The 24,182-nt window shown below is 46.1% G+C and overlaps 1 protein-coding gene across 1 annotated transcript; it reads right to left on the bottom strand.

Annotated features, from left to right (window-relative positions):
- Positions 1 to 456: 456 nt before the first annotated feature.
- On the bottom strand, positions 457 to 9,581 carry Srsf3 (serine and arginine rich splicing factor 3). The gene is given in 7 exon segments (XM_052163497.1): positions 457 to 1,166; positions 1,267 to 1,353; positions 1,711 to 1,749; positions 3,904 to 4,038; positions 6,033 to 6,089; positions 6,091 to 6,238; positions 9,449 to 9,581. Coding segments are annotated over 6 exon segments (492 nt in total). The 5' UTR covers positions 6,237 to 6,238; positions 9,449 to 9,581; the 3' UTR covers positions 457 to 1,138.
- Between the last annotated feature and the right edge of the window lie 14,601 nt (positions 9,582 to 24,182).

The raw sequence follows: 24,182 nt of genomic DNA, 5'->3' as shown, positions 1-24,182 counted from the left end.
AATTTTAAAATGTTGAATGTTTTCATGCTGAAGATGTTTTATGGGCAACTTCAACAATTACAATATACCTACCATACTGGTGCTTATTTTAAAATGTTAGTCACTAAGTGCCATGATCCCGAACTGGCTTCTGGTTTCAACACCTAACAAATGGCTCTTACAGGTGACAAGGGGGGATGGGGGGGAATGGGACTTCTTTCACTAATGTAGTGCCTCCCAGTTGTGTTTCTTCAAAGAACGAGCTGGGTAACCAACTTTCTCAGGGATATGAACAATGGCAACAGTGGGTCCGCCCGACTGACTACTACACAATTATGCTAGTGTTTTATTAATTCAAAAGCACTTTACAAGAAAATATAAGTATGGCTTCCAATAGGAATGTTTTTACCTGGACTTGATACCAAGCTCACAGATTTGAGTGTGCAAGGAAAAACAGGCTTTCAAGTTAAACAACAATTTGTAACCAAAACTTTAATCCCAAGGATTCTCACAAACATATTACAAATGACAGCATGAAAAAAAAACTTGCACAGTAACTGAAAAGTTCAGCTCTACAATGTACCCTTAAACTGATAGGACACTGGTATCTTAGTTTTACAGTTCCAAATAAAGACGGTACAACCACTCTGTATCCCCATGTAGCTACCAGGAAGGAACAACTTTGCAAACCCCCAGAGTGTGGTTCCTACCCTGTGTCTGTTGGGCTTATGTTCACGGCAGCTCTAAGCACTGCTTATCATTCCACACAGAGGCACACTGTGCCTCAGCTACTAGAGGACTACAGCTTTATATTTCCACCAGTTGCTTAATATCATTAGTACATCACACTTAAAACTGGGCAGGATCTAGGTTTATTTCAGTCTATGAAAAACTAAAATTCAAAGAAAATTCAATCTTGCTTAAGGGAGCATTGTAAAGTAACAATTCTTGATGTCACAGGCCCCATATGATCCACCTGGAACCACAGAGAATTACATTGTTTTGTGTCACTGTTCCAAGAGACAAAACAAATCTGAACAGCTAAAACATCTTAAAAATGCACCAAGCTTATGAAGTCTCAAACAAAACTTTTAATTTCCTGTACATACTCCTGTCAGATGAAGTTATTTCCTGTACACCACTTTTGCAAACTGGTCTTCTATTTCCTTTCATTTGACCTAGATCGGCTAAAAACAAAACAAAAAATTAAACATTATCTTAGTACATAGCGCACACACACAAAAAAAATCATACACGCAAATCTTCAAGTTTAGTCATTGATCTTACCTACGAGACCTAGAGAAGGATCGAGACGGCTTGTGATTTCTCTCACGAGACAGAGACCTTTCTCTTCTCCTATCTCTAGAAAGTGACCTAATGCAAAGAGAAGGAACATTAGTTTATTAGAAATTCACCTTGAGGGCTGGAGAGATGGCTCGGCAGTTAAGAACACTGTTCTTTCAAAGCTCTTGAGTTCAATTCCAAGCAACCACATGGTGGCTCACAATCATCTGTAATGAGATCTGATGCCCTCTTCTGGTGTGTCTGAAGACAGCTACAGTGTACTCATATAAAACTAACATACTCTAAGTTAATGCTGACTGTGTTAAGTATGTATGCTACCGATGTCACTAAAACTACTAGCCAGGGTTATCTATCTAACAAGTATGAGAAACAGCTTAAAGGTATCAGAAGCTGCCATTTCTAAGAATAAGGCACCAAAACATTTACCTGCTCCGGCTTCGGGAAAAGCTTCTCCTTCTTGGGGATCTAGAAGCAGAAACAGTAAAATTAGGCTAATTGTCAATTATTGTATGTGGCGTGAGGCATTTCCCAACTTTTCAATTTCACTGTTGGGCCCAGTGAATGTGCCGGAGAATTGGCACTCATCGTCCAAAATAAAAAAAAGAAAAGAAAAAAAAAGGCACAGAAGGATTAAGGAACAAAAAGCTCAAGTGAAAAGCAGGTATTCCAACCATGGATTCATTTTAACAAAGAATGCTTCACAGCAGATCTGTCCAATGCAAACCTTCATGTCAAACTAACTCCACTACCCCAAACACCACACCAAAATGTAGTCCCACAAGTAGTTCCACAAATAGCACCGTAAACCAGTACTGGGAACCCATGCAAACCTGTAAGTCTCTAACAAGACTTAAGTACCAGGTGGATAGTGTAATTTTGTGAAACCGCGGTAGGTGTAAATATCGATGCCATTTAGTGCTACATTAGAACTGCATTTGTGATGTCACATTTAAGAGTGTGTTTAGGCTTATCAAAATTACCGTAGCTTGGCCCACACTTCACCCCCAATTTTTTTTAGAATTTGAAAACTGTTAGTAAAACCATTTAAAGGTGATAGGATTCAACAAAATTTTGCTAGGAAAAAAAGCTAAAATCTGTTAGAGATATTAAAATTTTAGTTTGGCATCTCACACATGCACATAAGTTCACTTGAAGGTCTAGTCACATTATGAGTTCCCTATCACCCTTAAAAGTTGTTTCAAGCAATATATTGTACGTTACCATTCAATTATGCACAGCCAGCCTTTGATCCAGAAAAAAGAATTACTTTAAGCCGCTTACTCCTTATTTTTAACCAGCAGTAAACTGTATAAGCAGGAAAAACTTACTAGTTTTGGGTTTCAACAAGCTAGAAATGGTGAGGTGAGGCTGCCGGACTGACGGCCAGGAAGAATTTGCTGAAAAGGTTTTGCCAGATGTTGCGTTGGATTTAGTTGGTTGGCGAAGGGGGTGTTGTGGATTTTTCCTGCTTTTTTGTTAGCCGAAGGCTGCTGCTGTAGTTGTTGTGAAGACATTTGGTAAATAAACAGCTGAGCTGATTGGCCAGGAATGTGTGGGCGGTCGAGGTGGCTGCTGCCGATTTGGTTAAGGTTGGAGAGAAGGCTGAGAGAAAACAGCATGCTCGGGAACCAAAGGGCGGTGCAACCTGACGACTGGCCAGCCTGGGTCATGTGAAACGACACCAGCCAAGCTGAATGGGGCGCGCTGGTCACATGACGCTGAAAGGGCTAGTTGACTGGCTAATGCAGATTCAGAGGGTGGTGAGAAGAGACATGATGGTGACTCTGTAACGGGGTTCATTTTTATTAATAGATGGACCAAAAAGCACAAAAAAAAAAATGAAAAACAAGCCATCAGTACAACCATCTATTAGCTAACAAATACTCTTTATTATGATGGGCAACAGTGTGTTGTTTTTCAAAATAGCAAAAGGGGCAAGATTTTGATCTCCTATCTCCTAGGACTTCACTCACCTGTAAGAGGTAAATTCAGTCCTACAGAAACTAATTTTAGAGGCTTGATTTGAGGAGATGAGGAGTTTGTATCCAGGCAATACTGCCTGGTCCAAGAATGATGCCATTTCAATCATAAAAAAACTGAATTCTCTCCTATTTGGGATGCAAGAACGGATGACTGGGAATACTTTTAAGCCCCCTTTATTGGTCAGTGATTTAAGTTTGTTTCAGAAAGACTGCTACTTTACCAGTTGTAACATTAAAACAGCTGCCTGTTTTGATAAATATTACAATTGTGCTAGTAGAAAATACATTTGTGAAGAGCTAGTTGAATGTAATGTTGATCATTATGGAGTCAAGAAATGGAAAAAGGCCTAAATTGAAGTAAAAGGGAAGACTTGGAAAGATGCAACTAGAAGATGAACTAGAAGACAGATCCAAGATAGAAGTTACTAACTACCAACATGAATAATACACCTACAGACAAAAAAGCCAACACTCAGCACAACTCGCATACCCCAAACTACACCCAGCAAATGTTTTGCAGAGACCTCCGATGTCCAAAGTAAGTTAAACCCACCAACAACCTTAGGAAGAAATACCTGCTCCTACTAGCTACTCCATTAAACTAATGCCTTTCTCTAAAAGGTGTTCTCTCAAGTACCTGCGCCGAGGTGGAGGACTCCTCCTGCGGTAATCATCTCGAGGACGACGACCCCAAGAAGGAGGTGGGCCACGATTCCGACTTCTCTTCTCACCATTCGACAGTTCCACTCTTACACGGCAGCCACATAGTGTTCTAAAGAGAAGGGGCACGAATCACAACATTGTCCAAGGCAGTAAGCCTGTACTGATCACCAAAGACAAATGAAATCTAACTTTTGACAGTCTCAAGTTGCCCAGGTCTGCTTGCTCTAAGTTGTGAAATTTGCTTAACTCTTTACATCCAATAAATATAAATCGGTCTGGCTAGATACACTGACATATACCTTTATTAAAAAATGTATGTATTAGTACACCACTGCTCTCTTCAGACACACAAGTGGGCATCAGATCCCATTACAGATGGTTGTGAGCCAACATGTGGTTGCTGGGAATTGAACTCAGGATTTCTGGAAATGCATCCAGTGTTCTTAACCACTCTCTCCAGTCCACTGACATATATACCTTTAATCCCAGCACTAGGGAGTCAGTTCTAGGCTATTGGCTCCAGGTTACTTAGTTAAAATGCCAAGTACCCACATGGTGGCTCACAAACCACCCAAACACCTTCTGACCTGTGACTAGCAGGATTATATACAGAACAGACATATAGGCAAAACACATAAGACATTTTTGTTGTTTTTCCAAATAGGTTCTGTGTAGCCCTAGCTGTCTTGCAACTCAGAGCAGCATTGAACTCAAAAAAGAGTGCCTCTGCCTCCAAGTGCAGAGATTAAAGGTGTGTGCTACCGCCTTGCTGCAAAAAAATTTTTTTAGTTAAACTAATACCCTGTGTCTCAAAAAAAAAAAAGAGCTGAGCGGTGGCACACACCTGTAATCCCAGCACTCTGGCAGAAGCAGGCAGATTTCTGAGTTTGAGGCCAGTCTGGTGTACAGAGTGAGTTCCAGGACAGCCAGGGCTATACAGAGAAACCCGTCTCCAAAAAAACCAAAGGAAAACAATTTTTTAATTGTATTTATTATATATATGTAAGTGCACTGTAGCTGTCCTCAGACACCAGAAGAGGGCATAAGATCTCACCATGGATGGTTGTGAGCCACCATGTGGTTGCTGGGACTTGAACTCAGGACCCCTGCAAGAGCAGTCGGTGCTCTTAACCGCTGAGCCATCTCTCCAGCCCCCAAAAACAACTTTTATGGGGCCAAGGCTAGAGAGATGTTTCAGTGGTTAAGAGCATCAACTGCTCTTCTATTGAGGTCCTGAGTTCTATTCCCAGCAACCACAAGGTGGTTCACAACCATTTTAAAAGGAGTTGATGGCCTCTTCCAATGTCTGAAGACAGCTATAGTGTACTCATATGCACAGATAAATCTTAAAGAAAACAAACGCTGTTAGGTGTAGACATATTGTTTTCTCAAATATAAAGGCTACGCACCACATGTGTCTGAGATCAGAAGATCTCAGACACCTTGGAACTGGTGTTACATGTGGTTACGAGCTACCACTTGGGTGCTAGGAACTAAGACCAGGTCCTCTGCTCTAACTACTGAGCTCAATGCTAACTGTGAATAGCTACAATTCAAGTACTTCAAGTTGTATTGTGACTTGTTCCTTTAAAATTCACTTTTCCACACACTTCTTTAAGGAATTTAAGTTAATTACTTTGGCTTCCTTATATTACTGCCCCTTCCAACACAAGAAATTTTACCCAATAACAGCCAGATGTGGTTGATTATCCTTTCTTCATTTGTCCAGAGCCACAACAGAGTTAAGCTGAAACATTGGGTCATTGATAAGATAGAGCCCAGCAAGCTCTCGTTAGTGTAACTTGTAGGGACAGCCTCTTTTCACTGAGCACACCGTGGCCTGCCAAGGTTACTCTTGCCTTTAACTTGCTAGCTAAGCAAGGCACCCTGGACTTAGTCTAACTCCATGTACAGGGACTTCCGGGACAAACCCCACATTCAGGCAATGTTGTGGCACAATATAGTCAGCTAGTAGTGCTCCAGTACACAGCCATTGTATATACAATGGCCAAATGCAATTATCACTGTGCAGATCTAAAACAAACTGTAAAAGCCATGTCCTAGAAATTGTAAACCAGGTTAACTATCTGTTATTAGCATTACCTTCCATCTAGCTCGCGGACAGCATCAGCAGCATCTCGGGGATCCTCAAATTCGACGAGCAAAGCCAGGAGGGTTTCGAGCAACCCACACACTTCGGAGTGGTCCATAATAGCCAAAAGCCCGTTCTAATTCAGTCTTGTTGCCATTATTTCCAAGATTACCTACATAAACCTTACAGTCCAAGGGACAGGAATCACGATGCATTTCTGTAATAAAAAAAAAAACAAACACAAAATTAATTTACTCAAGTAATCTAGAGTTAAGGAAAATTTAAAAGTTAAAAAAAAAAAAAAACCAGGCTTGGAAATATAGATTAATGGTTTACCTAGAATGCACAATGTTATATATTCTAGCCAAGCACATTTAACCTCTATTTAAACAGGAAAAAATATCCTAAAAAAGTCGAGAAGAAAAAAGAAAAACTAAGACCACTCTTTTTCTCTGTATAGCCCTGGCTGTCCTGGAACTCACTCTGTAGACCAGGCTGACCTCGAACTCAGAAATCCGCCTGCCTCTGCCTCCCAGAGTGCTGGGATTACAGGTGTGAGCCACCACCGCCCCGCCTAAGACTACTCTTAAAGAATGGATTCTGCCCCTCACCCTGCTTTCACTTATAATCCACCCCCAGGAAAACCAACAAAATTTTAAGAGCCAACAGGCATGCAAACTGAATGAGGTCAGCCTACATAAGCCTCAGACCAGGCTATGTGTGGTAACACATCTTTAATATCAGCACTCGTGCAGTGTAAGTGGCGATGAGTTTGTGGGTCTGGTCTACGGAAGGAGTAAGTACCAGGCCAAGCCAGGCCAGAGAAACCCGTCTCAAGGAATCTGGAAGGCAGGAGCTCTGAGTCAGATCTCAACCTGCTTTTTTTCTAGGCCAGCAAAGGCTAAGGAATGCATGGCAAGACCTTTAAAACAAAACAAAACTGCCCTGGAACTGAGCAAAACAGAGAAGGATCTACCAATCACCACTTTTCCTTTAAAGACAGAGTCAAGTCTTTAAAGACAGTCCCAAGCTGGCCTTGAATATTTGTGCCAGGCTCCACCAACCCTGAGGCTTGCCTTTGTTTAACTTCAAATTTAACCACCAAATAGAATGGTGAGTAGTGGCCTCACATCTGTTCTTAGTCCTCATTAATTCACAGGCGGAAACAGGAGTTCAATCAAGACCAGCTTCTGCTACTGCCACATTAAACTACCTTAAAATATCAATAACCAGCCGGCGCACACCTGTGATCACAGCACTCTGGGAGGCAGAGGCAGGCAGATTTCTGAGTTCGAGGCCAGCCTGGTCTACAGAGTGAGTTCCAGGACAGCCAGGGCTACAGAGAAACCCTGTCTCAAAAACAAAAAACCACCTCCTCCAGCCCCACACAGGACTTGTCTCTCCCCTCGAAGGTAAGGCAACCATTCTGGCCACTTTACATTGTACCTCCCCATTATCACACAATAGCTGGCACAGAAAAATTAGAGCAGAGAAGCAGAGAGATGAATTTACCTTCCTTCCTTCATTCATCCAGTCATTAAGTTTGAATAAACTACCATATTTGAACCAAACAAGCACGGTATATAAACACCTCCATGTGCAAAAAACAAGTTTGAGGCCAGGCAGGGCTACAGATAAGTCCTACCACAATCAAATGCTTCCACAAAAACTTTCTTTACTGTTCAATGACTTCCTTATAAGAAGTCGAAATTCTCCAAGCAGCCAAACCATGTGTCTTTCTCTGTAGATAAATCAAGCTACCTTGAACTCAAGAAAGAGGTTCTCTGCCTCTCAAGGACTGAGACAATTGCGTCAACGCACCTGGCTCCATGTGGTTCAGTGGTGGGAGCTCGCCTAGCATGCACCTAACACATAATCCCCAGAAGTAGACACAACAAAAAATGTCAAAGCCTACACACCTCATTACAGCAATATTGAGAGCTGTGCCCATCTAAATGACTACCAGGAGATCCAAAATGTGCTACAGTATTCAGGAATAGTATGCCAAATACTAAGTATAAAAATCTTGAAAATATCCTAGAACCAGAAAAGGTCATTACAATTCCCTACATATGAAATGCCTAAAATGGGAAAATCCAGATACTTAAAGGGCACCAAGCCCTTTGGAAGTTTGGTGGAGGACCACATGCATGCCCAGCATTAAGATAGAAAGAAATCTCGTGAAAATCTCAAGCAGAGGCAGGTTCCAGGCCAGTCTAATTACCAGGGAGCTCTGACAAGGCTACAGAAAAAGAAACCCAGGAGCTAGGCTGCATGAGATCCTGTCTCAAAAATTAAGTACATTGGGGTGGTAGCAGCACACACCTTTAATGCCAGGACTTCAGAGAAAGAGCCAAATGATCTGAGTTTAAGACCAGGTCTAAAAAGTTAGTTCCAGGACAGCCGGTTTACACTGAGAACTGTCTCAAGAACAAACGAACAAAAATATCTTAGAACCACAGAAAGGTTACTAAATGAGTTAAAACTACTACAGCTAAAAGGCACGCATGCCTGTGGCACACTAGGCCAGAGAAATGACAGTTATGAAGTCAGACTGGTAAAGTGACCCCATCTTTTAATAAAAAAATAAGTGCATAAAAGTTAATCTTGAGGGCTACTAGGTATTTAATGCCTGGCACCACACAACCTAAAATCCCACGTAAAAGAATTTTTAGTAAAAGAAAACATACAAGAACATACAGGCAGTAAATCTTTAACTTCACAAGTGAAAAACCTATTTAATAAGTAATGTTAAGCATCTTCTCTACTATACTGTTCTAAAACCGACTATTACCAAACTAAAAAATTTAACCCAGGCAAATCCTATTTTTCTGTGACCCCACCCTGTGCCAAAGCCATTCCGTGAAGAAAAAAAAGACAAATGAAACTCAGCCACCCCCATTTTTCACACCTGTTAAAAGCAAAGAGGTCAAAGAAAAACCCAACTCAACTTGAACCAAATTTTGCATTAGAACGCAAAGCCTGATCATAACAGATTTTTAAAGCAAACACAAAGTCGGCATAAGAAAATAGATGAGACTAAAGGGAGATGAATAAATACAGAAAGATCCGTCTTTAACAAAAACCCGAAATTTCAAGACACTATACCAAGAAAAGGAGCAAGGGAAAAAAGGCGCCATCAAAGGCCGCGACGTGGAGAATTCGTCTTAAGATCTACCTCCCACGCCACACCCCAGCTCGGAGCAATCCCACGCCGAGGCTTCCTCCAATGGACAAATGATAAGTCCGGGATTTACAGGCTTGGAAGCATCTTCGGCAATGCCCGGGGCCCCAGTCGCCGCCCGGGACCGAACGTCACAAAATGGCGGCGGCGCCCCTTTGTCTCAACCTGGCGCCGCCATGAAGCCCGGCCCCACCTCGACTCGGCGAAACCCCACCTCCCTCCCTCCGTTCGCCGGTCTCTTACCGAGATCCTGGGTTCAAAAGGCCCAAGCTCAAATCCTAACGTTCCGACAGGCCCACCCGCTTCCCTCTGGCTCTGCTCCTACAGATGCTCCGGGTCCCGCGGCGTCCACGAAATGGCGGACCATCACCGTCCCCCTCGCCCTATTTATAGCGCCGTGGTCTGTCACGTGACCTGACCAGTTCGCCCAATCAGAGGCGGCGCAGGCCGTGACGTAAGGGCTACAAACGCTGCGAGAAACCGCGGTTACTTGGAGCGCGCGCCGGCCGTTCCGTCAGGTGGGTGGGGCACGCGCAGTGGCGCGAGCTCGTCGCCGCGTGCCCGCCGGTCTCCGGGAAGCCGCGATCCGCTCGGCCATTCCCACGAGCGGCGCAGACACCCCCCCCCCCCCGCCATCTCCTCCACTTCCGCCTAGGTTGCAGCAGGATAAAGCTGCCCGGACTCTGCCGCCATTACTGCCGAGCGAGGGCGGCTGTAGCCGCAGGCTCGCGTTGGAGTGAAACGTGCACGCTTGCTTCCTCATTGTCGGGCATCCACGTCCAGCGCATCGCAGATTAAGGAGCCAGAGAGTCGCTCTCAAGGTCACCGAGCTGTGGGCGACCTCACTGGTACCCCACGGTGGCCGTCTCCGCCCCGTTGCAGTGTAGAGCCTGCAAAGTTTGCCCAACTCTTGTTTTCCCGCCTCTCGCCCAAACCGCGCGCGCGGCAAATGCGACTTGGTGAGGGCGTTTGAAAGAACCAAGCAAACGGTCACCGGGATCCTTTTCACAGGAAGAGGGGAAGGTTCTGGATGGGTTGCCTTTTAAGCTCTGCGCACGCAGCTCCGCCATGCACCTGCAACCTTTGTAAGGAAGGGCTTTGCTCTGGCTTCCAGGCCTTTGGGTCTCCCTGGGGTCTCTACACACAGGACCCTGAATAACTGAATTCCCTCTTTTGACCAGCCCCAAAGTTTGCCTCCAGCTCCCAGACTTATCCTCGGCTTGGCTTCGCTCAGGCTAGTCGTATTTATTGCGGAGATTCAGTTATTTCTGCTTCCAAGAAAAGTCAAAATATTAACCAGTTTTTCAGACACAGAACTCTTATGCCTTAGTTTTCCTACGAGTAAGGGGGGAGTTCTATTGCATAAGGAGGGAGTTTTAGTGCAAGCTACAGTTGTTAAACCTGTTTGTGTTGTGGCCTTCGGACGATTCTAGCAAAACATCATTTCCTTCTAGATTTTCTTTTCTTTCTGGGTTAGACATACACAGTATAGTAGTAATGGAGCTGATTCGGACGCCCTTTTGTCTGTTTTTTTGTTTTGTTTTGTTTTGTTTTTTCCTGCTCCCTGCCCCATCATCTCACCTCTTGGCCCAAGGAACAGGAGTAGAAGGTTATTTTCTTAGTTTTAGTGAGTTCATTCTAGGCCAGAATGAACTAAATGAGATCCTGTCTGAAAACAAAAATTCTTATGTATCTAAATGACTTATCAATTCTCTGTTGCAAAATTTTTGGGTTTATAAATCACGCAAGTGGCTGGGCGGTGATGGCGCACGCCTGTAATCCCTGCACTCTGGGAGGCAGAGGCAGGTGAATTTCTGAATTTGAGGCCAGCCTGGTCTACAGAGTGAGTTCCAGGACAGCCAGGGCTACACAGAGAAACCCTGTCTTGAAAAAACCAAATCCAAAATAAGTAAATAAATAAATAAATCAAGCAAGTAATGGCTACCTTAAATCCCAGCACTATGGAGGCAGAAAGCAGTTGGATCTCTGAGTTCGAGGCCAGTCTGATCTACATAGTGAGTTCCAGGACAGCCAGAGCTACATAGAAAGACCCTGTCTCAACAAAATAAAAATAAAAAATGAAATTATTATTGTGGCCAGGCAGTGGTGGCGCACGCCTTTAATCCCAGCACTTGGGAGGCAGAGGCAAGCAGATTTCTGAATTTGAGGCCAGCCTGGTCTACAGAGTGAGTTCCAGGACAGCCAGGGCTATACAGAGAAATCTTGTCTCAAAAAAAAAAAAACAAAACAAAAAACAAAATTACTATTGTGTAGGTATATGTATGGGGGCAGAGGAAGGACAAGTTTTTCTCCCATCTTCATTTGGGTTCTAGGGATTAAATAAGAGCATCAGATTTTCGAAGCAACCTTTTAACATTGTTTTGATTTTGCTGGTTGGCGATCAAATGTTGGACCTCCTTGCTTGCAAAACTACCACTGAAGCCACAGTCCCAGCCCCAACACCCAATACTAGCTTGCTTTGTGTGTGTGTGTGTGTGTGTATTTTCCCATTGACTTCTTTTTTTATTTTTATTTATTTTTTTGGGGTGGGGGGCGGTTTTTGAGAAAGGGTTTCTCTGTGTAGCCCTGGCTGTCTTGGAACTCACTGGCCTCGAACTCAGAAATCTGCCTGCCTCTGCCTCCCAAGTGCTGGGATCAAAGGCGTGTGCCGCCTCCGCAGCCACCACCACCTGGCCTCCCATTGACTTTTTTTTTTTTTTTTTAGATTTGGTTTGTTCGAGACAGGGTTTCTCTGTGTAGCCCTGGCTGTCTTGGAACTCACTCTGTAGACCAGGCTGGCATCAAACTCAGAAATCCGCCTGCCTCTGCCTCCCAGAGTGCTGGGATTACAGGCATGCGCCACCGCCTGGCTCTCCCATTGACTTCTTATTCAACCTTTGGGAGATGTTTCGTTGTTATTGTTGGGGCTTGGGGTTTTCAAATTAATTTTGTTTTGAGACAAATTTATTTTGAGTGGTACATACCTTTGATTCCAGCACTTAGAAGACAATTTAATTTAATTTAATATTGAGGCAGGTCTCACTATGTAGCTCTGGCTGTCTAGGAACTCACTCTATAGATCAGGCAACTACTAGCCTCACTCAGAGATCCACCTGCCTCTGCCTCTGCCTCTGGGGTACTGGGATTAAGGACTTTCACCACTATGCCTGGCTTTGTTTTTTTGTTTTTTTTGTTTTTTTTTGGTTACTTGTTTTTGGAAATAGGCTCTCATAATTTAGCCAGCCTGGGCTAAATGATGAGACCTTGTCTCAAAATGTACAAAAAAAAAGTCAACTGGAAAGTGATAGAATATTTCAATGTTAGGCCTGTGGGTTCAAAGAGCAGGAGACCCTAGGCCACCCACTGGCCCAGGGCCCCTTTCCCTAGGGCCCAAGATGTGCTGACATCCTCCTGAAGAATCTTCCCACCCCAGCAGGTAGCAAGATTGACAGAGGATTCCACCAAACCATCTGAGAATCCTGCACACATGGCTGACAGAGACCTGAACAGCCTCCCAGCCAGCCAGCCACCAGGTTGTATCACTTTCCCATATTTGCTGGTCTTATATGTCCTTGCAACATATGTGCTTGGTGCAATGTTGAAGCCAGAAGAGGCTATTGGAGCTCCTGGAAGTTACAGGCAGTTGTGAGCTGCCGTGTTGGTGATGGGAATTGAGCTTGGGTCCTCTGGAAGAGCAGCCAGTACTCTTTTTTTTTTTTTTTTTTTAAGATTTTTTTTTTTTTATTGTTATATGTAAGTACACTGTTGCTGTCTTCAGACACACCAGAAGAGGGCGTTGGATCTCATTACGGATGGTTGTGAGCCACCATGTGGTTGCTGGGATTTGAACTCAGGACCTCTGGAAGAGCGGTCAATGCTCTTAACCACTGAGCCATCTCTCCAGCTGGTAACTGTCTCTCCGGATAATCCTCAAAACCCAAGGCTTGTTGTTCAGCCTTTCCGCAGCTACCCCCACCCTCCAGGCCCCAGTTCACACAGGGAACCTGAAGGGGCACAGGCTGGCTCCTCTGCTGGGCCCCCTGAAGCTGCTCAGTTCCGGGGTGTCCTAAGAGTTTTTCTTCTGTTGATTTCAGCTTGGTCCTCCCTCCCTGTAGGTGGCCAGGGTCACCTGTGGGTTACCTATTTGATTCTCAGAGGAACCTAGAAAAGGATCCAGGCTAGAAGGAAAATGCTTGTTCTTGATAAGTTATTTCTCTATGCCAGAGAAATGAGTCAATCCAAGCCTGACTAACACACACACACACACATGCAGTTTTATTGGGAAGCTGTCTCAGGCAAGCAAGTTCACTGGCCCCTAGGAGGAGGCTAGGGAAGTTGCCAAGGGGAAGGAAATAAAGGAGAGAGGGAAGAGAAAATGTGCACCAGCTGTGGGGGGGGGGGGGGGGGGGAGGAGGAGAGAGAAACAGAAATGTTTGGATTTTATAGCAAAGAGCCTCTGGGAAAAGGGCAGCCCAGCCCCTGGGCTGGAAAGCAGGGTTTAGGGCAGGGTGTGCCAGACAGGGACTGAGGGATGCTGGGAGAACCTGGAGGCCAGGTCTGCTTTGGTCTATAAAATGTGCGCCTCAGTCCCCTGTGCCCGGTCTAAAGCCTAACAGTTCTTAGAGCTGTTAGGGGAAGTGAGCCGTAGAGTGGAGAGCTCTCTGTTTCAAGAGTCCAGTTTCATACTTCCCAAGGCACAGGCAAAGCAGGTCTGACCTCAGGAGCGGCTGGAGGGGGGGGGGGGCTGGCTGAGGGGGTAAGGGGGGGGCGGGCCGGCTGGCTACAAGGCTCCCAGTGTCTTCAATTCTGAGCTTTGTAAAATGTTTGTTTTGATTCCGCTCCCAAGGTTCTAAAGCTTACACTTCAACCCCCCTCGTCCATTTTGAGGAAAATGTTGTGACAGGATCTCTCTGTGTAGTCCTGGCTGTCTTTCCCCGGTAACTTCCCCCCCCCCCCTCTCTCACACACACACACACACTTCTCTAATATTTTTGGGGAGGAGGTCTTCTCGCATGTAGTCCAGACTGGCCTTGAGTTGAATACGGAGCAAAGGATGACTCTGGAAAAGAGCCAGTGGTCAGCTTCCTGTCTTCCTTTCTTTCTTAAGACAGGCTTTCCCTATGTAGCTGGAGCTGGTCTTGAAGTTGAGAGACCATACTGTTTCTTTGGGTAATCTTCATTGTTAACTTGACTGGATTTAGAATCACCTCAGAACTGGGCAGTGGTGGTACATGTCTTTGATCCCAGGACTCAGGGTGCAGAGCCAGGCAGATCTTTATGAGTTCAAGGCCAACCTGGTCTATATATATCGAATTCCGGGACAGCCAGAAATACACAGAGAGACTCTGTCTCAAATCTCAAATAAACAAATAAATAGATTAGTAAATAATTAACAAATAGAATCAACACCGAGAGCTAGGTTTAATGGGAGAGGGCTTGTTGACTGCATAATAAGAGGTCCTGGGTTCAATCCCAAGCCACAGAACAAATATATAAATAAATCTAATTAGTGAGTTTTAAAAAATCACCCAGAGATTGATGAGGCATGCCTCTGAGCGTGTCTATGAGGGTAGATCCAGAAGTCCTACTAGATCTGAGTAGCACAGCCCGTCCTATAGGCTGGGGCCCCGCCCCCTTAAAGGGAGAAAGCTGGCAGAGTGCCTTTTCTCTGCCTCCTGCCTGCTGAGAGAAGTTCCCAGCAAACATTTCCGTCATCAGGATGCTCTACCTCACAACAGGCCCAGAAACGTGGGCCAAGTGAGCAGGGATTGAACCCTCTGAAACTTTTCAGCCAAGTTAAACAAACCCTCCTCTAAGCCTTTACATCAACGATGTCCTCGCACTGAAGCAAAGGTAACGCCAACCCCGGATTAGAATGCCATCCAATTAGTGTCTGGGCCCAGGAGAGTTATTACAAACCTTTAACCAGCATCTACCACACTAATCAACATGGGTTGGGAGGGTACCAAGATGCTGGCCGGAAGATCTGCACCAGTCTGGGTGGGTCTCACTGAACAGTTCTCTAGGGAGAACAGCTCTCTAGGGAGAACACCCTAGCATTGATGACTTGAATCCTTGTCTCTGGTCCCAGAGCCGGTGAACCCAGAGTGGTTGTTTATAGACCACTCGCTACTTTCTTCCTGGCCCTTGCCTGGAAAAGAACCCCCGGGCAGAGGTGGGAGGGTTGGGGGCCACCCTTTTAGCTTTCATTCCTAAAAGAAAGACCACCAAAGGAATTTAAGAAGGGGTGTGTTGGGTCTCAGCCTTCCAATGCCTGCCTTGCACCTGTATGTGCCAGGTGAGGGAATGAGATGTGTGTGTGTGTGTGTGTGTGTGTGTGTGTGTGTGTCTGTGTCTGTTCGTCTCAGCATCTGGCAGACAGAACAACAGCAGCCTTGTAAGGATACTTTACACTCAATCCAGCCATGTGGCCTAGGAGCTGAACATCTGGCTAGCCAGCAGCCCCCAGGCGGTTAGAAGACAGTAAGCCCTTGTCACGAAGTGATAGGGACCCACAGCAACTTCCAGTGACTTCCTCTCCCTCCTCATCCCACATTGCAAGAGGAAGGAGGAAGGCCGGCTTATGTGAGGATTAACACAGAGTTTTGAAAAGGGAGACATTTTAGCCTTAAGTCCTGAGGGCTGGGCGTGGCTCCTGGGGTAACAGCAGTCTCTGCAGATGGGACATGGTGGTACTGTTGGGGAGTGCCAAGCCATCTGTGTGGAAATAAAAACAGAAACATAAAACCAGGGCCAGGGTGGAGTGTGTTGGTGGGGCACCTGCCTGGCATGCACCGGGCAGTGGGTTTGAAATCTAGATTGCCTGGACCACATGTGCATGTACGTGTGAGCCTGTCTTGTCGGTCTAGAGTTCACTATCATCCATCCTCTGTGTAAAGGGCGGTCTGAGCCAGTTTGGACCACGGTGAGACCCCTGGAGACGGCTCAGCCAATAGAGGCTGCCAAGCCTAGCAACTCGAATTCAACCCCACGCCCATAGTGGAAGGCAGGAACCAGCCAAATCCCATAATGGGCCTTGGGATACGTGCCCACAAACAAACACATACGGTAAATGCAATTTTCTTAATCGAGAGAATGAGGGGCCCATGGGGATGGCTCAGCTGTTAAGAGCACTTCCTGCTTTTGTTGAGGACCTCAGGTCTGTTCCCAGCGCCCACATCTGACTGCTCACAACCACCTGCAACTGCAGCTTCCTTCCGCAGTGGTGGGTTGTCTTATCTAATAAGGAATGGGTAACAGGGCTGGGGAAGATGGAGAAGTGGGTAAGGACACCTGCTTCCAAAGCACAAGGACTTGAGGTTGTTTTCCCATCTTTCACATAAAAGCCTAGTATGGCCACGGGTGACCTCCGAGTAGGGGGACACATCAGGAGCCCCCTTGGCCTGCAAGCCTGGCAGCAACAGTGAACTCTGCATTCAATGAAGGACTTGGCTCAAGGGAATAAGGTCGAGAACTATAGACCAGGGCACCCAGTGTTCTCTGGCCACCCGAGTACACCTACGCGTAATGTCATGATTATGGGGTAGGTTTTTGTTGTAGTTTTTGTTTGATAAAGGGTCTTTCAATGTATAACCGTGGATCTTTCTGTCCTGGAAGTCTATATGTAGACCAGGCTGGTCCCACAGAGATCTGCCTGCCTCTACCTCCACAGTGCTGGGATTAAAGGTGAGCATCACTGTGCCCGGGTCATGATTCCCATCTTTTTATTGTGGGTAGAAGATTAATCTAAGGCTGGCTGTGGTGGCACACACCTGTAATCCCAGCACAGCAAGCAAGTGGATCTCTGTCTTCAGGGCCAACCTGGTTTACATAGAGAATTCCAGGCCAACCAGAGCTAGATAGTGAGACCTGAATTTTAAAAAAGATCAAGACTTAAAAACATGAGGGCTAAGCCGGGCGTGGTGGCGCACGCCTGTAATCCCAGCACTTGGGAGGCAGAGGCAGGGAGATTTCTGAGTTCCAGGCCAGCCTGGTCTACAGAGTGAGTTCCAGGACAGCCAGGGCTACACAGAGAAACCCTGTCTCAACAAAAACAAAACCATAACCAAACAAAAAACATGAGGGCTAGAGGGGGTAGGGTGGGGGACTCCTTTAATCCCAGCACTCAGAGGCAGAGGCAGAGGCAGAGGCAGGTGTGTATCTCTGAGTTCAAGGCCAGCCTGATCTGCATAGTGAGTTCCAGGACAGCCAGAGCTATGTAGAGGGACCCTGTCTCAAAAACAAACAAAAAACAGAAGCAGAAAAAGAAGAGACCTGTAGAAAAGGGGTTTTGTTCTCAGGTTGTTTGTGACTTCACTTTCAGCAGCTGCGCTCTCCCTAGAGTCTCATTATTTTGGTTTCCCTGAACCTCTTTCTCCAGAGACCCATCAGCAGGAATAAAGACACTCGAGAGAGCTGTCCACTGGGCCCTGGGCCACGTGTGCTCTGTGGATCTCACTGGGAGAGAAGAAGCCGCCCAAGAAGAGCAGATGACCAGGGCGCTCTCCTCAGACAGCGGTGACTGCTCCCCACGCTGGTGGGATAAAGCTCTCTGCGCCCGTTGTCCTGTGTAGTCCAGAGGGATGCTGTGAGAGCCACAGGCCACTGGGGGGCAGCAGCTGCTGCAGCTTCCGGTCTCCCTCGCCACACACAGTCTTCCCAGGGAGTGAGATTCTGAAAAGAGAGGGAGCATTTTAAACAAAGAAAGAAAAACAAAAATAAAACAAACCAGAGTTCTAAGTATTCCTGGACAGCAACAATCAAACAAACAAGCAAAAACAAAAAACGGGGTCCTAGGTATTCCTGGACAGCCTCAAAATCACTAGGCATCTGACAACAACCTTAGAACTTCTTGATCCTCCCGCCTCTGCCTCCTGAGTTTGGGCTTCGGGCCTGGGACACCACATCCACCCAGCAAGGAAGTTTCTCTGTTTTATATCTGTCTGTCTGTCTGTCTGTCCATCCATCTGTCTGTCTGTCTGCCCGTCTATACAAGGTGTCCCACTGCGTATCTCTGGCTGGCCTGGAACTCACAGAGATTCACCTGCCTTTGACTCTGTCGTGGAATTGAAGCGAGCAGGGAGGGACCTTAATTCACAAGCGAGCATGACACTAGTTCTCAAACCTGTGGTTTCTCCCCTCCCAGTTGTCCGTGGGCTTTTGTTGGGGAGCACTGTAGTGTCTTATTTACACAAGAAATAAATGAGAAAGGAGGGGCAAGAAAGGTCAAAAGATGCTAAGCAGTAATTAGGCTAATTAGACGGTTAAAGGGGCCCTGTGGGCGGTTACCCGCTGGCTTGCTAGCCGCATCCAGGCAGTGGTGCGCATCTTATTTTTGTTAATATTACACATGACTCACATGCCTCTGTCTCCCACGGCTCCAGAATTTCCGTGTTTCACCCAGAAACTCTTCCTCGTGAGACTCAGAAGGACACGGGTCCTCTTTTGTTTCTGTCTTTTTCCTGTTACACCTATTTGCCTCCTGTTGGGAACAGGTAGTTTGGGATTTGCCTGTTGTCTTCAATCCCACACTTCCTTAGTGTCCCTGAGGCTGTGTTCTGGAACTTTTGTTTGTTTGAGACAGGGTCTCCTGTAGCCCAGGCTGACCCTAAACTTGACACATAGCTAAAGGTGCAGAGACCTGGAGAGGCCCTTCTGGAACGTAACTAATGGCTGTTTGTCTCCAGGATTGTATTCTCTTGATGGCGTCCGCCTATCTGTGGTGAGTAGATCTTTGTTGCCTCCGTTTGGAGAAAGGTGGACTGGGCCACGCTTTGAGTCTTTTCCTGGCTTTTGTGCCAGACTCCGTAGAGAACAGACCTTGTGTTGTAGAGATCTCACGAGTCTCTGCAACATCCCCTCTACTTCCAGATACACACACACACACATACACACACGAGCACACACACGCATACACACACATACACACACATACATGCACACACACATACATACATGCACAAATGAGTTCCTTTTTAAGGCTTAATTTTATTATTTCCCGTGTGTATCTGTGTGCATGTGAGTACAGGGACCCAGGAGTTGGAGTTACTGGCGGTTGGGAGCCACCTACCACAGGTGCTGGGAATTGAACTTGGGTTCTGTCTTAGTTAGGGTTTTACTGCTCTGAACAGGCACCATGACCAAGGCAAATCTTATAAAGGACAACATTTAACTGGGGCTGGCTTACAGGTTCAGAGGTTCAGTCCATTATCACCAAGGCAGGAGCATGGCAGCATCCAGGCAGGCATGGTGCAGGAGGAGCTGAGGGTTCTACCTCTTCATCTGAAGGCTGATGGTGGAAGACTGGACTTCCAGGCAGCCAGGATGAGGGTCTGAAAGCCCACACAGTGACACACCTACTTCAACAGACTACACCACCTCCTAACAGTGCCACTCCCTGGGCCAAGCATAGACAGACTGTCACAGGTCCCTGAAAAGGTAGCCGCGCACTTGCGCTCTTCACTGCTGAGCCATCTGCCCCCCTCCCCTCTGTAAATAACTATCTTAAAACCAAGGTCAGGGAAGCAGCTCAGTGCCAGAGTGTTTATCTCATACAAGTCCCTTGGTTCAGTCTCCAGTAGAGGGGGCTGGACACCCACAAACTGCTGCTTACTTTTGGTGGCCCTGGTAGTGTGTGCTGTCAGACCCAGGGCCTCAGCCATCTAAAGCTACAGCATTGCCAGCCGCTTGCAGCATTTCCAAAGGTCAAATTTGGCAATGTGTGGAAAGAGAAGGAACATTCTGGGTCCCTCTAACACACACACACACACACACCTTGGAAGCTCTCAGCACACTGCAGTCCGACCTGCAGGGCAGAGGAGCAGAGAGCCACCTCCCCTGAGTCTCACCAACATAGAAGTCCCAAGGCATCCGGTACAACCCAGGGAGCAGCCTGGGAGTGTGGACTGAGCCCAGCCAGCGCGTCTAATTGCAATCTGTGATCATTGCTACGGCACTGGAGGCCTGTGCAGACTGATCTGCTGGGTGGAGAAGGGTAAATTAGAGATAACTAGGTGTTTTCAGTGAAATCCAGTCCCTTGGTTAGCAATTACCAGCTGAGCCTTCAAGCACCAGTTACAAAACACGGTCACAAGGAAGATGAACGCCACACGGGCTCATGCTCCGGCTTGGGAGGCAAAGGTAGGTAGATCTGTGAATTCAGGGCCAGCCTGGACTACATAGTGAATTCCAGGCCAGCTAGAGATCTTGTCTCAAGAAACTAAGAAGAAAAAAAGAGACCTAATGATGGTTAAATGGCCGTGAATGGAGGAGAAACAGATGGTAGCAGTTGCTGGGGAAATGGGCTTTTAAGACTGGAGCCCCTGGGGCTGGAGAGATGGCTCGGTGGTTAAGAGCACTGACCTCTCTTCCGAAGGTTCATGAGTTCAAATCCCAGCAACCACGTGGTGGCTCACAACCATCCGTAATGAGATCTGATGCCCTCTTCTGGTGTGTCTGCAGACAGCTACAGTGTACTTACATATAATAAATAAATTAACCTTAAAAAAAAAGAGACTGGAGCCCCTGAAGACTTATAAACATGGACAGGAAGAAGGAAGGAGGGAGGTCGGGAAATCCAGGGACGGTGGAGCCCCGGAAGAGCCGGGAATTGGAAGCCAAAGCCCCGGGTGGGAAATCGGCCTTGGTGGGAGGAGCAAGAGTTAGAGTTTGAGAGCGGTGAGGGGCGGCTCTCTGGCTTGGATTTCTTCAGGGTCAATGTTTGTGTCGGGCGCAGGGCCGCTGGGATGGTTGGGAAAGGCTGGGGAAAAGAAAGAAAGAAAGGGAAGAAAAGAAAGGGAAGAAAAGAAAGGAAGGAAGGAAGGAAGGAAGAAAGAAAGAAAGAAAGAAAGAAAGAAAGAAAGAAAGAAAGAAAGAAAGAAAGAAAGAAAGAAAGAAAGAAAGAAAGAAAGAAAGAAAGAAAGAAGAAAGAGAAAAAGAAAGACGAAAAGCTTAGAAACCATCAGAGCCGGGTGCCAGCCAGAAAGGACATGCATGGATCCGGTGTTTCCATCTCAGCCAACTCACAAAGAGTGGGAGGTGGGGCGAACGACAACAATTTGGAGCTCATTAACGGAGTTTGCCTCTGGGGTCCTGGGACGTTTTGACTTGCCTCACAGAGGAAAAAAAGAAAAAGAAAAAAAATAAGCTGAAAAGCCAAACCAAACCATCAGTGTCTAAAGGGCCTTGTGGAGGAAGACGATTTTGTGATGGGAGAGGAAGGGAGAGGGGCATCACGTCGAGGATGGAGAGCTGGGCGTGGCCAGGGCCTTGGAAGTGACAAACCCAGCCTTTGGAAGGCAAAGGCTGGAAAAGGGATCAAGGTTATCCTTAAGTCCATAGTGTATTAAGGCCAGTGTGGACTCCGTAAGAACCAAAGTGTGTCTGTGTGAGTGCATGCGTGCAAGAGTGTGTGCATTTGTGTTTGCTTTTTGTTTTTTTGTCGTGTGTTTGCACCTATAAGAGAGCAAGAGACCTGGGTCCAGTTCCCAGCAACAATTTCGTGGCTCCCAACTGCTGGTAACTCGAGGGTCTGGCGTCGTCTTCTTGTCCCTGAGTGCACTGCATGCGTGTTGTATGCAGACATAATATGCAGGCAAAATAGCCGTACACATAAAGTAAAACTAAAGGCTAAAAATACCCACCTTGGTCCCCACCCACAGAGCCTCCCTCCCGTGAGTGTCTTCTATTAAGGGTTTCTTGCACATCTTTCCATATTCTTTGCATATTCAAATGCATGCTACTATAATCTCCTTTTGAAAACACTACCTTAAAGAGTTAATCAGAAAAAGAGAGGCATGGTCACTCAGACCCCACTGGGGAGGCTGAAGCGAAATTTCCAAGAGTGAGGTCAGTCCGAGCTACTTAATGAGATCCAGACCAGGCTGAGACACAGTGAGACCTCATCTCCAAAACAGAGGGGGAGGGGACGGAAGAGCAGTCAGCACTCCTCAACAATGCGTCAACTCTGCAATATATAAAAAATATAAAACTTATACCAATAGCATTATAATATATTAATAACATATAATTTTAATATATAAAATATGTGTTTTTAATTTAAAGCATTTTATTAATTTTTAAATTCATGTGTGGGGGTTTGTACAGGTACACGCCCAGGGTAAGAGGTCAGCTTGCAGGGGTCACATTTCTCCTCCAGTCCATAGAACCCAGGGATTGACCTCAGGTCACCAAGCTTGACAGAAAGCACCTATATCCCCTGAGTCATTTCTCCAGCCCTATTTTAGACTTTTTTCTTTTCTTTCTTTCTTTTTTTAAATTTATCTATTTATTATATGTGTCTTCAGACACACCAGAAGAGGGTGTCAGATCTCTTTTACAGATGATCGTGAGCCAACATGTGGTTGCTGGGATTTGAACTCAGGACCTTCAGAAGAGCAGTTCGTACTCTTAACTGCTGAGCCATCTCTCCATCTTCCCTTTTGTTTGTTTGTTTGTTTGTTTGTTTGTTTGTTTCGAGACTTGGTTTCTCTGTGTAACCCTGGCTGTCCTGGAACTCACTCTGTAAAACAGGCTGGCCTGAACTCAGAGATCTCTGAGTGTCTGCCTCCCAAGTGCTGGGATTAAAGGCATGCACCACCACTGCCCAGCTATTTTAGATTTTAAAAATTATAGGGGGCTGGGGAGATAGGTCAGTGGTTAAGAGCACAGACTGCTCTTCCAGAGGTCCCGAGTTCAAATCCCAGCAACCACATGTTGGCTCATGACCATCTATAAAAGAGATCTGACGCCCTCTTCTGGTGCATCTGCAGACAGCTACAGTGTACTTAAAATAAATCTTTAAAATATACATATATATATATATATTAGTGCTTGTGTGTCCGTGGAGGCCAAAGGGAGTCAGGTGTCTCATTTTGCCTCTGGGTCCCAGGGACTGAATTCAGATCTTCAGGCTTCACTGCCGGCATCTTTATCGGCTAAGCCATCTTGCCAACTTGTTTTGGTTTATTTATTTATTTTTTGGATAGAGTCCCAAGGAGCCCAGGCTGGTCTTGAACTATCCAAGGATGACCTTGAACTCCTAATCCTCCTCCTTCCAAAAGCTGGAGTTGTAGTTAGGCACGCAGGCAGCAAGTTCCTCTAGGTGGAGGCGTTGCTTTGCTTACCACTTTGGATTTGTACCACAATTAAGTACTATTTCATTAATAAAGCCCGGAGAGCCGGGCGGTGGTGGCGCAAGCCTGTAATCCCAGCACTTGGGAGGCAGAGGCAGGTGGATTTCTGAGTTCGAGGCCAGCCTGGTCTACAGAGTGAGTTCCAGGACAGCCAGGGCTACACAGAGAAACCCAGTCTCAAAAAAAAAAAAAAAAAAAAAAAAAAAAAAATTAAAAAAAAAAGAAAAACAAAAATCAAAAAACCAAAGGCAAAAGACCTGTGTGTGTATGTGTGTATGTGTGTACGTGTGTGTGTGTGTGTGTGTGTGTGTGTGTGTGAGTACGTTTTTAAACATGAATCATCTTACGAGGCTCATTGGTAATGCCAGCAGCCGCTCCCTAATTTGCTTTGGAAATGTTGACATTTGTGTACAGGGTTTTCTTAAATCGTGAAAGAGACATCTGCGAACCACACCCTGAATGCTTAAGTCGGTCGCTGACAAAACCAGCCAAGCAAGCATGGGGTTGCGAAATAAAACCACAAAGGTAGTGTGCAGAGGCAGAGCTGCTTGGGGGGGAGGAAGGGTACCCAACAACACACACACACACACCCCGGCCTCAGCCTCAGAGAAAGAGCCCTGGAGGGTGAGGCACTACCCTCTCCCTCAAAAGCCAGGAAACTAGCACACAAACCTGGACCCTGCCTAAGAAAAGAGATTGTGCCATTTTATTTATTTTTCATTTTTGTGGTTTTTTTTTTTACATTTATTATTTTGTATAGTAGACTGTAGCTGTCTTCAGACACACCAGAGGAGGGCATCGGACCCCATTACGGATGGTCGTGAGCCACCATGTGGTTGCTGGGA

The sequence above is a fragment of the Apodemus sylvaticus genome, chromosome 19, assembly GCF_947179515.1.
Source record: "Apodemus sylvaticus chromosome 19, mApoSyl1.1, whole genome shotgun sequence".
Classification (NCBI taxonomy): domain Eukaryota; kingdom Metazoa; phylum Chordata; class Mammalia; order Rodentia; family Muridae; genus Apodemus; species Apodemus sylvaticus.
Note: the sequence above shows the minus strand (reverse complement) of the source record. Positions and strands in the feature narration are given on the sequence as shown.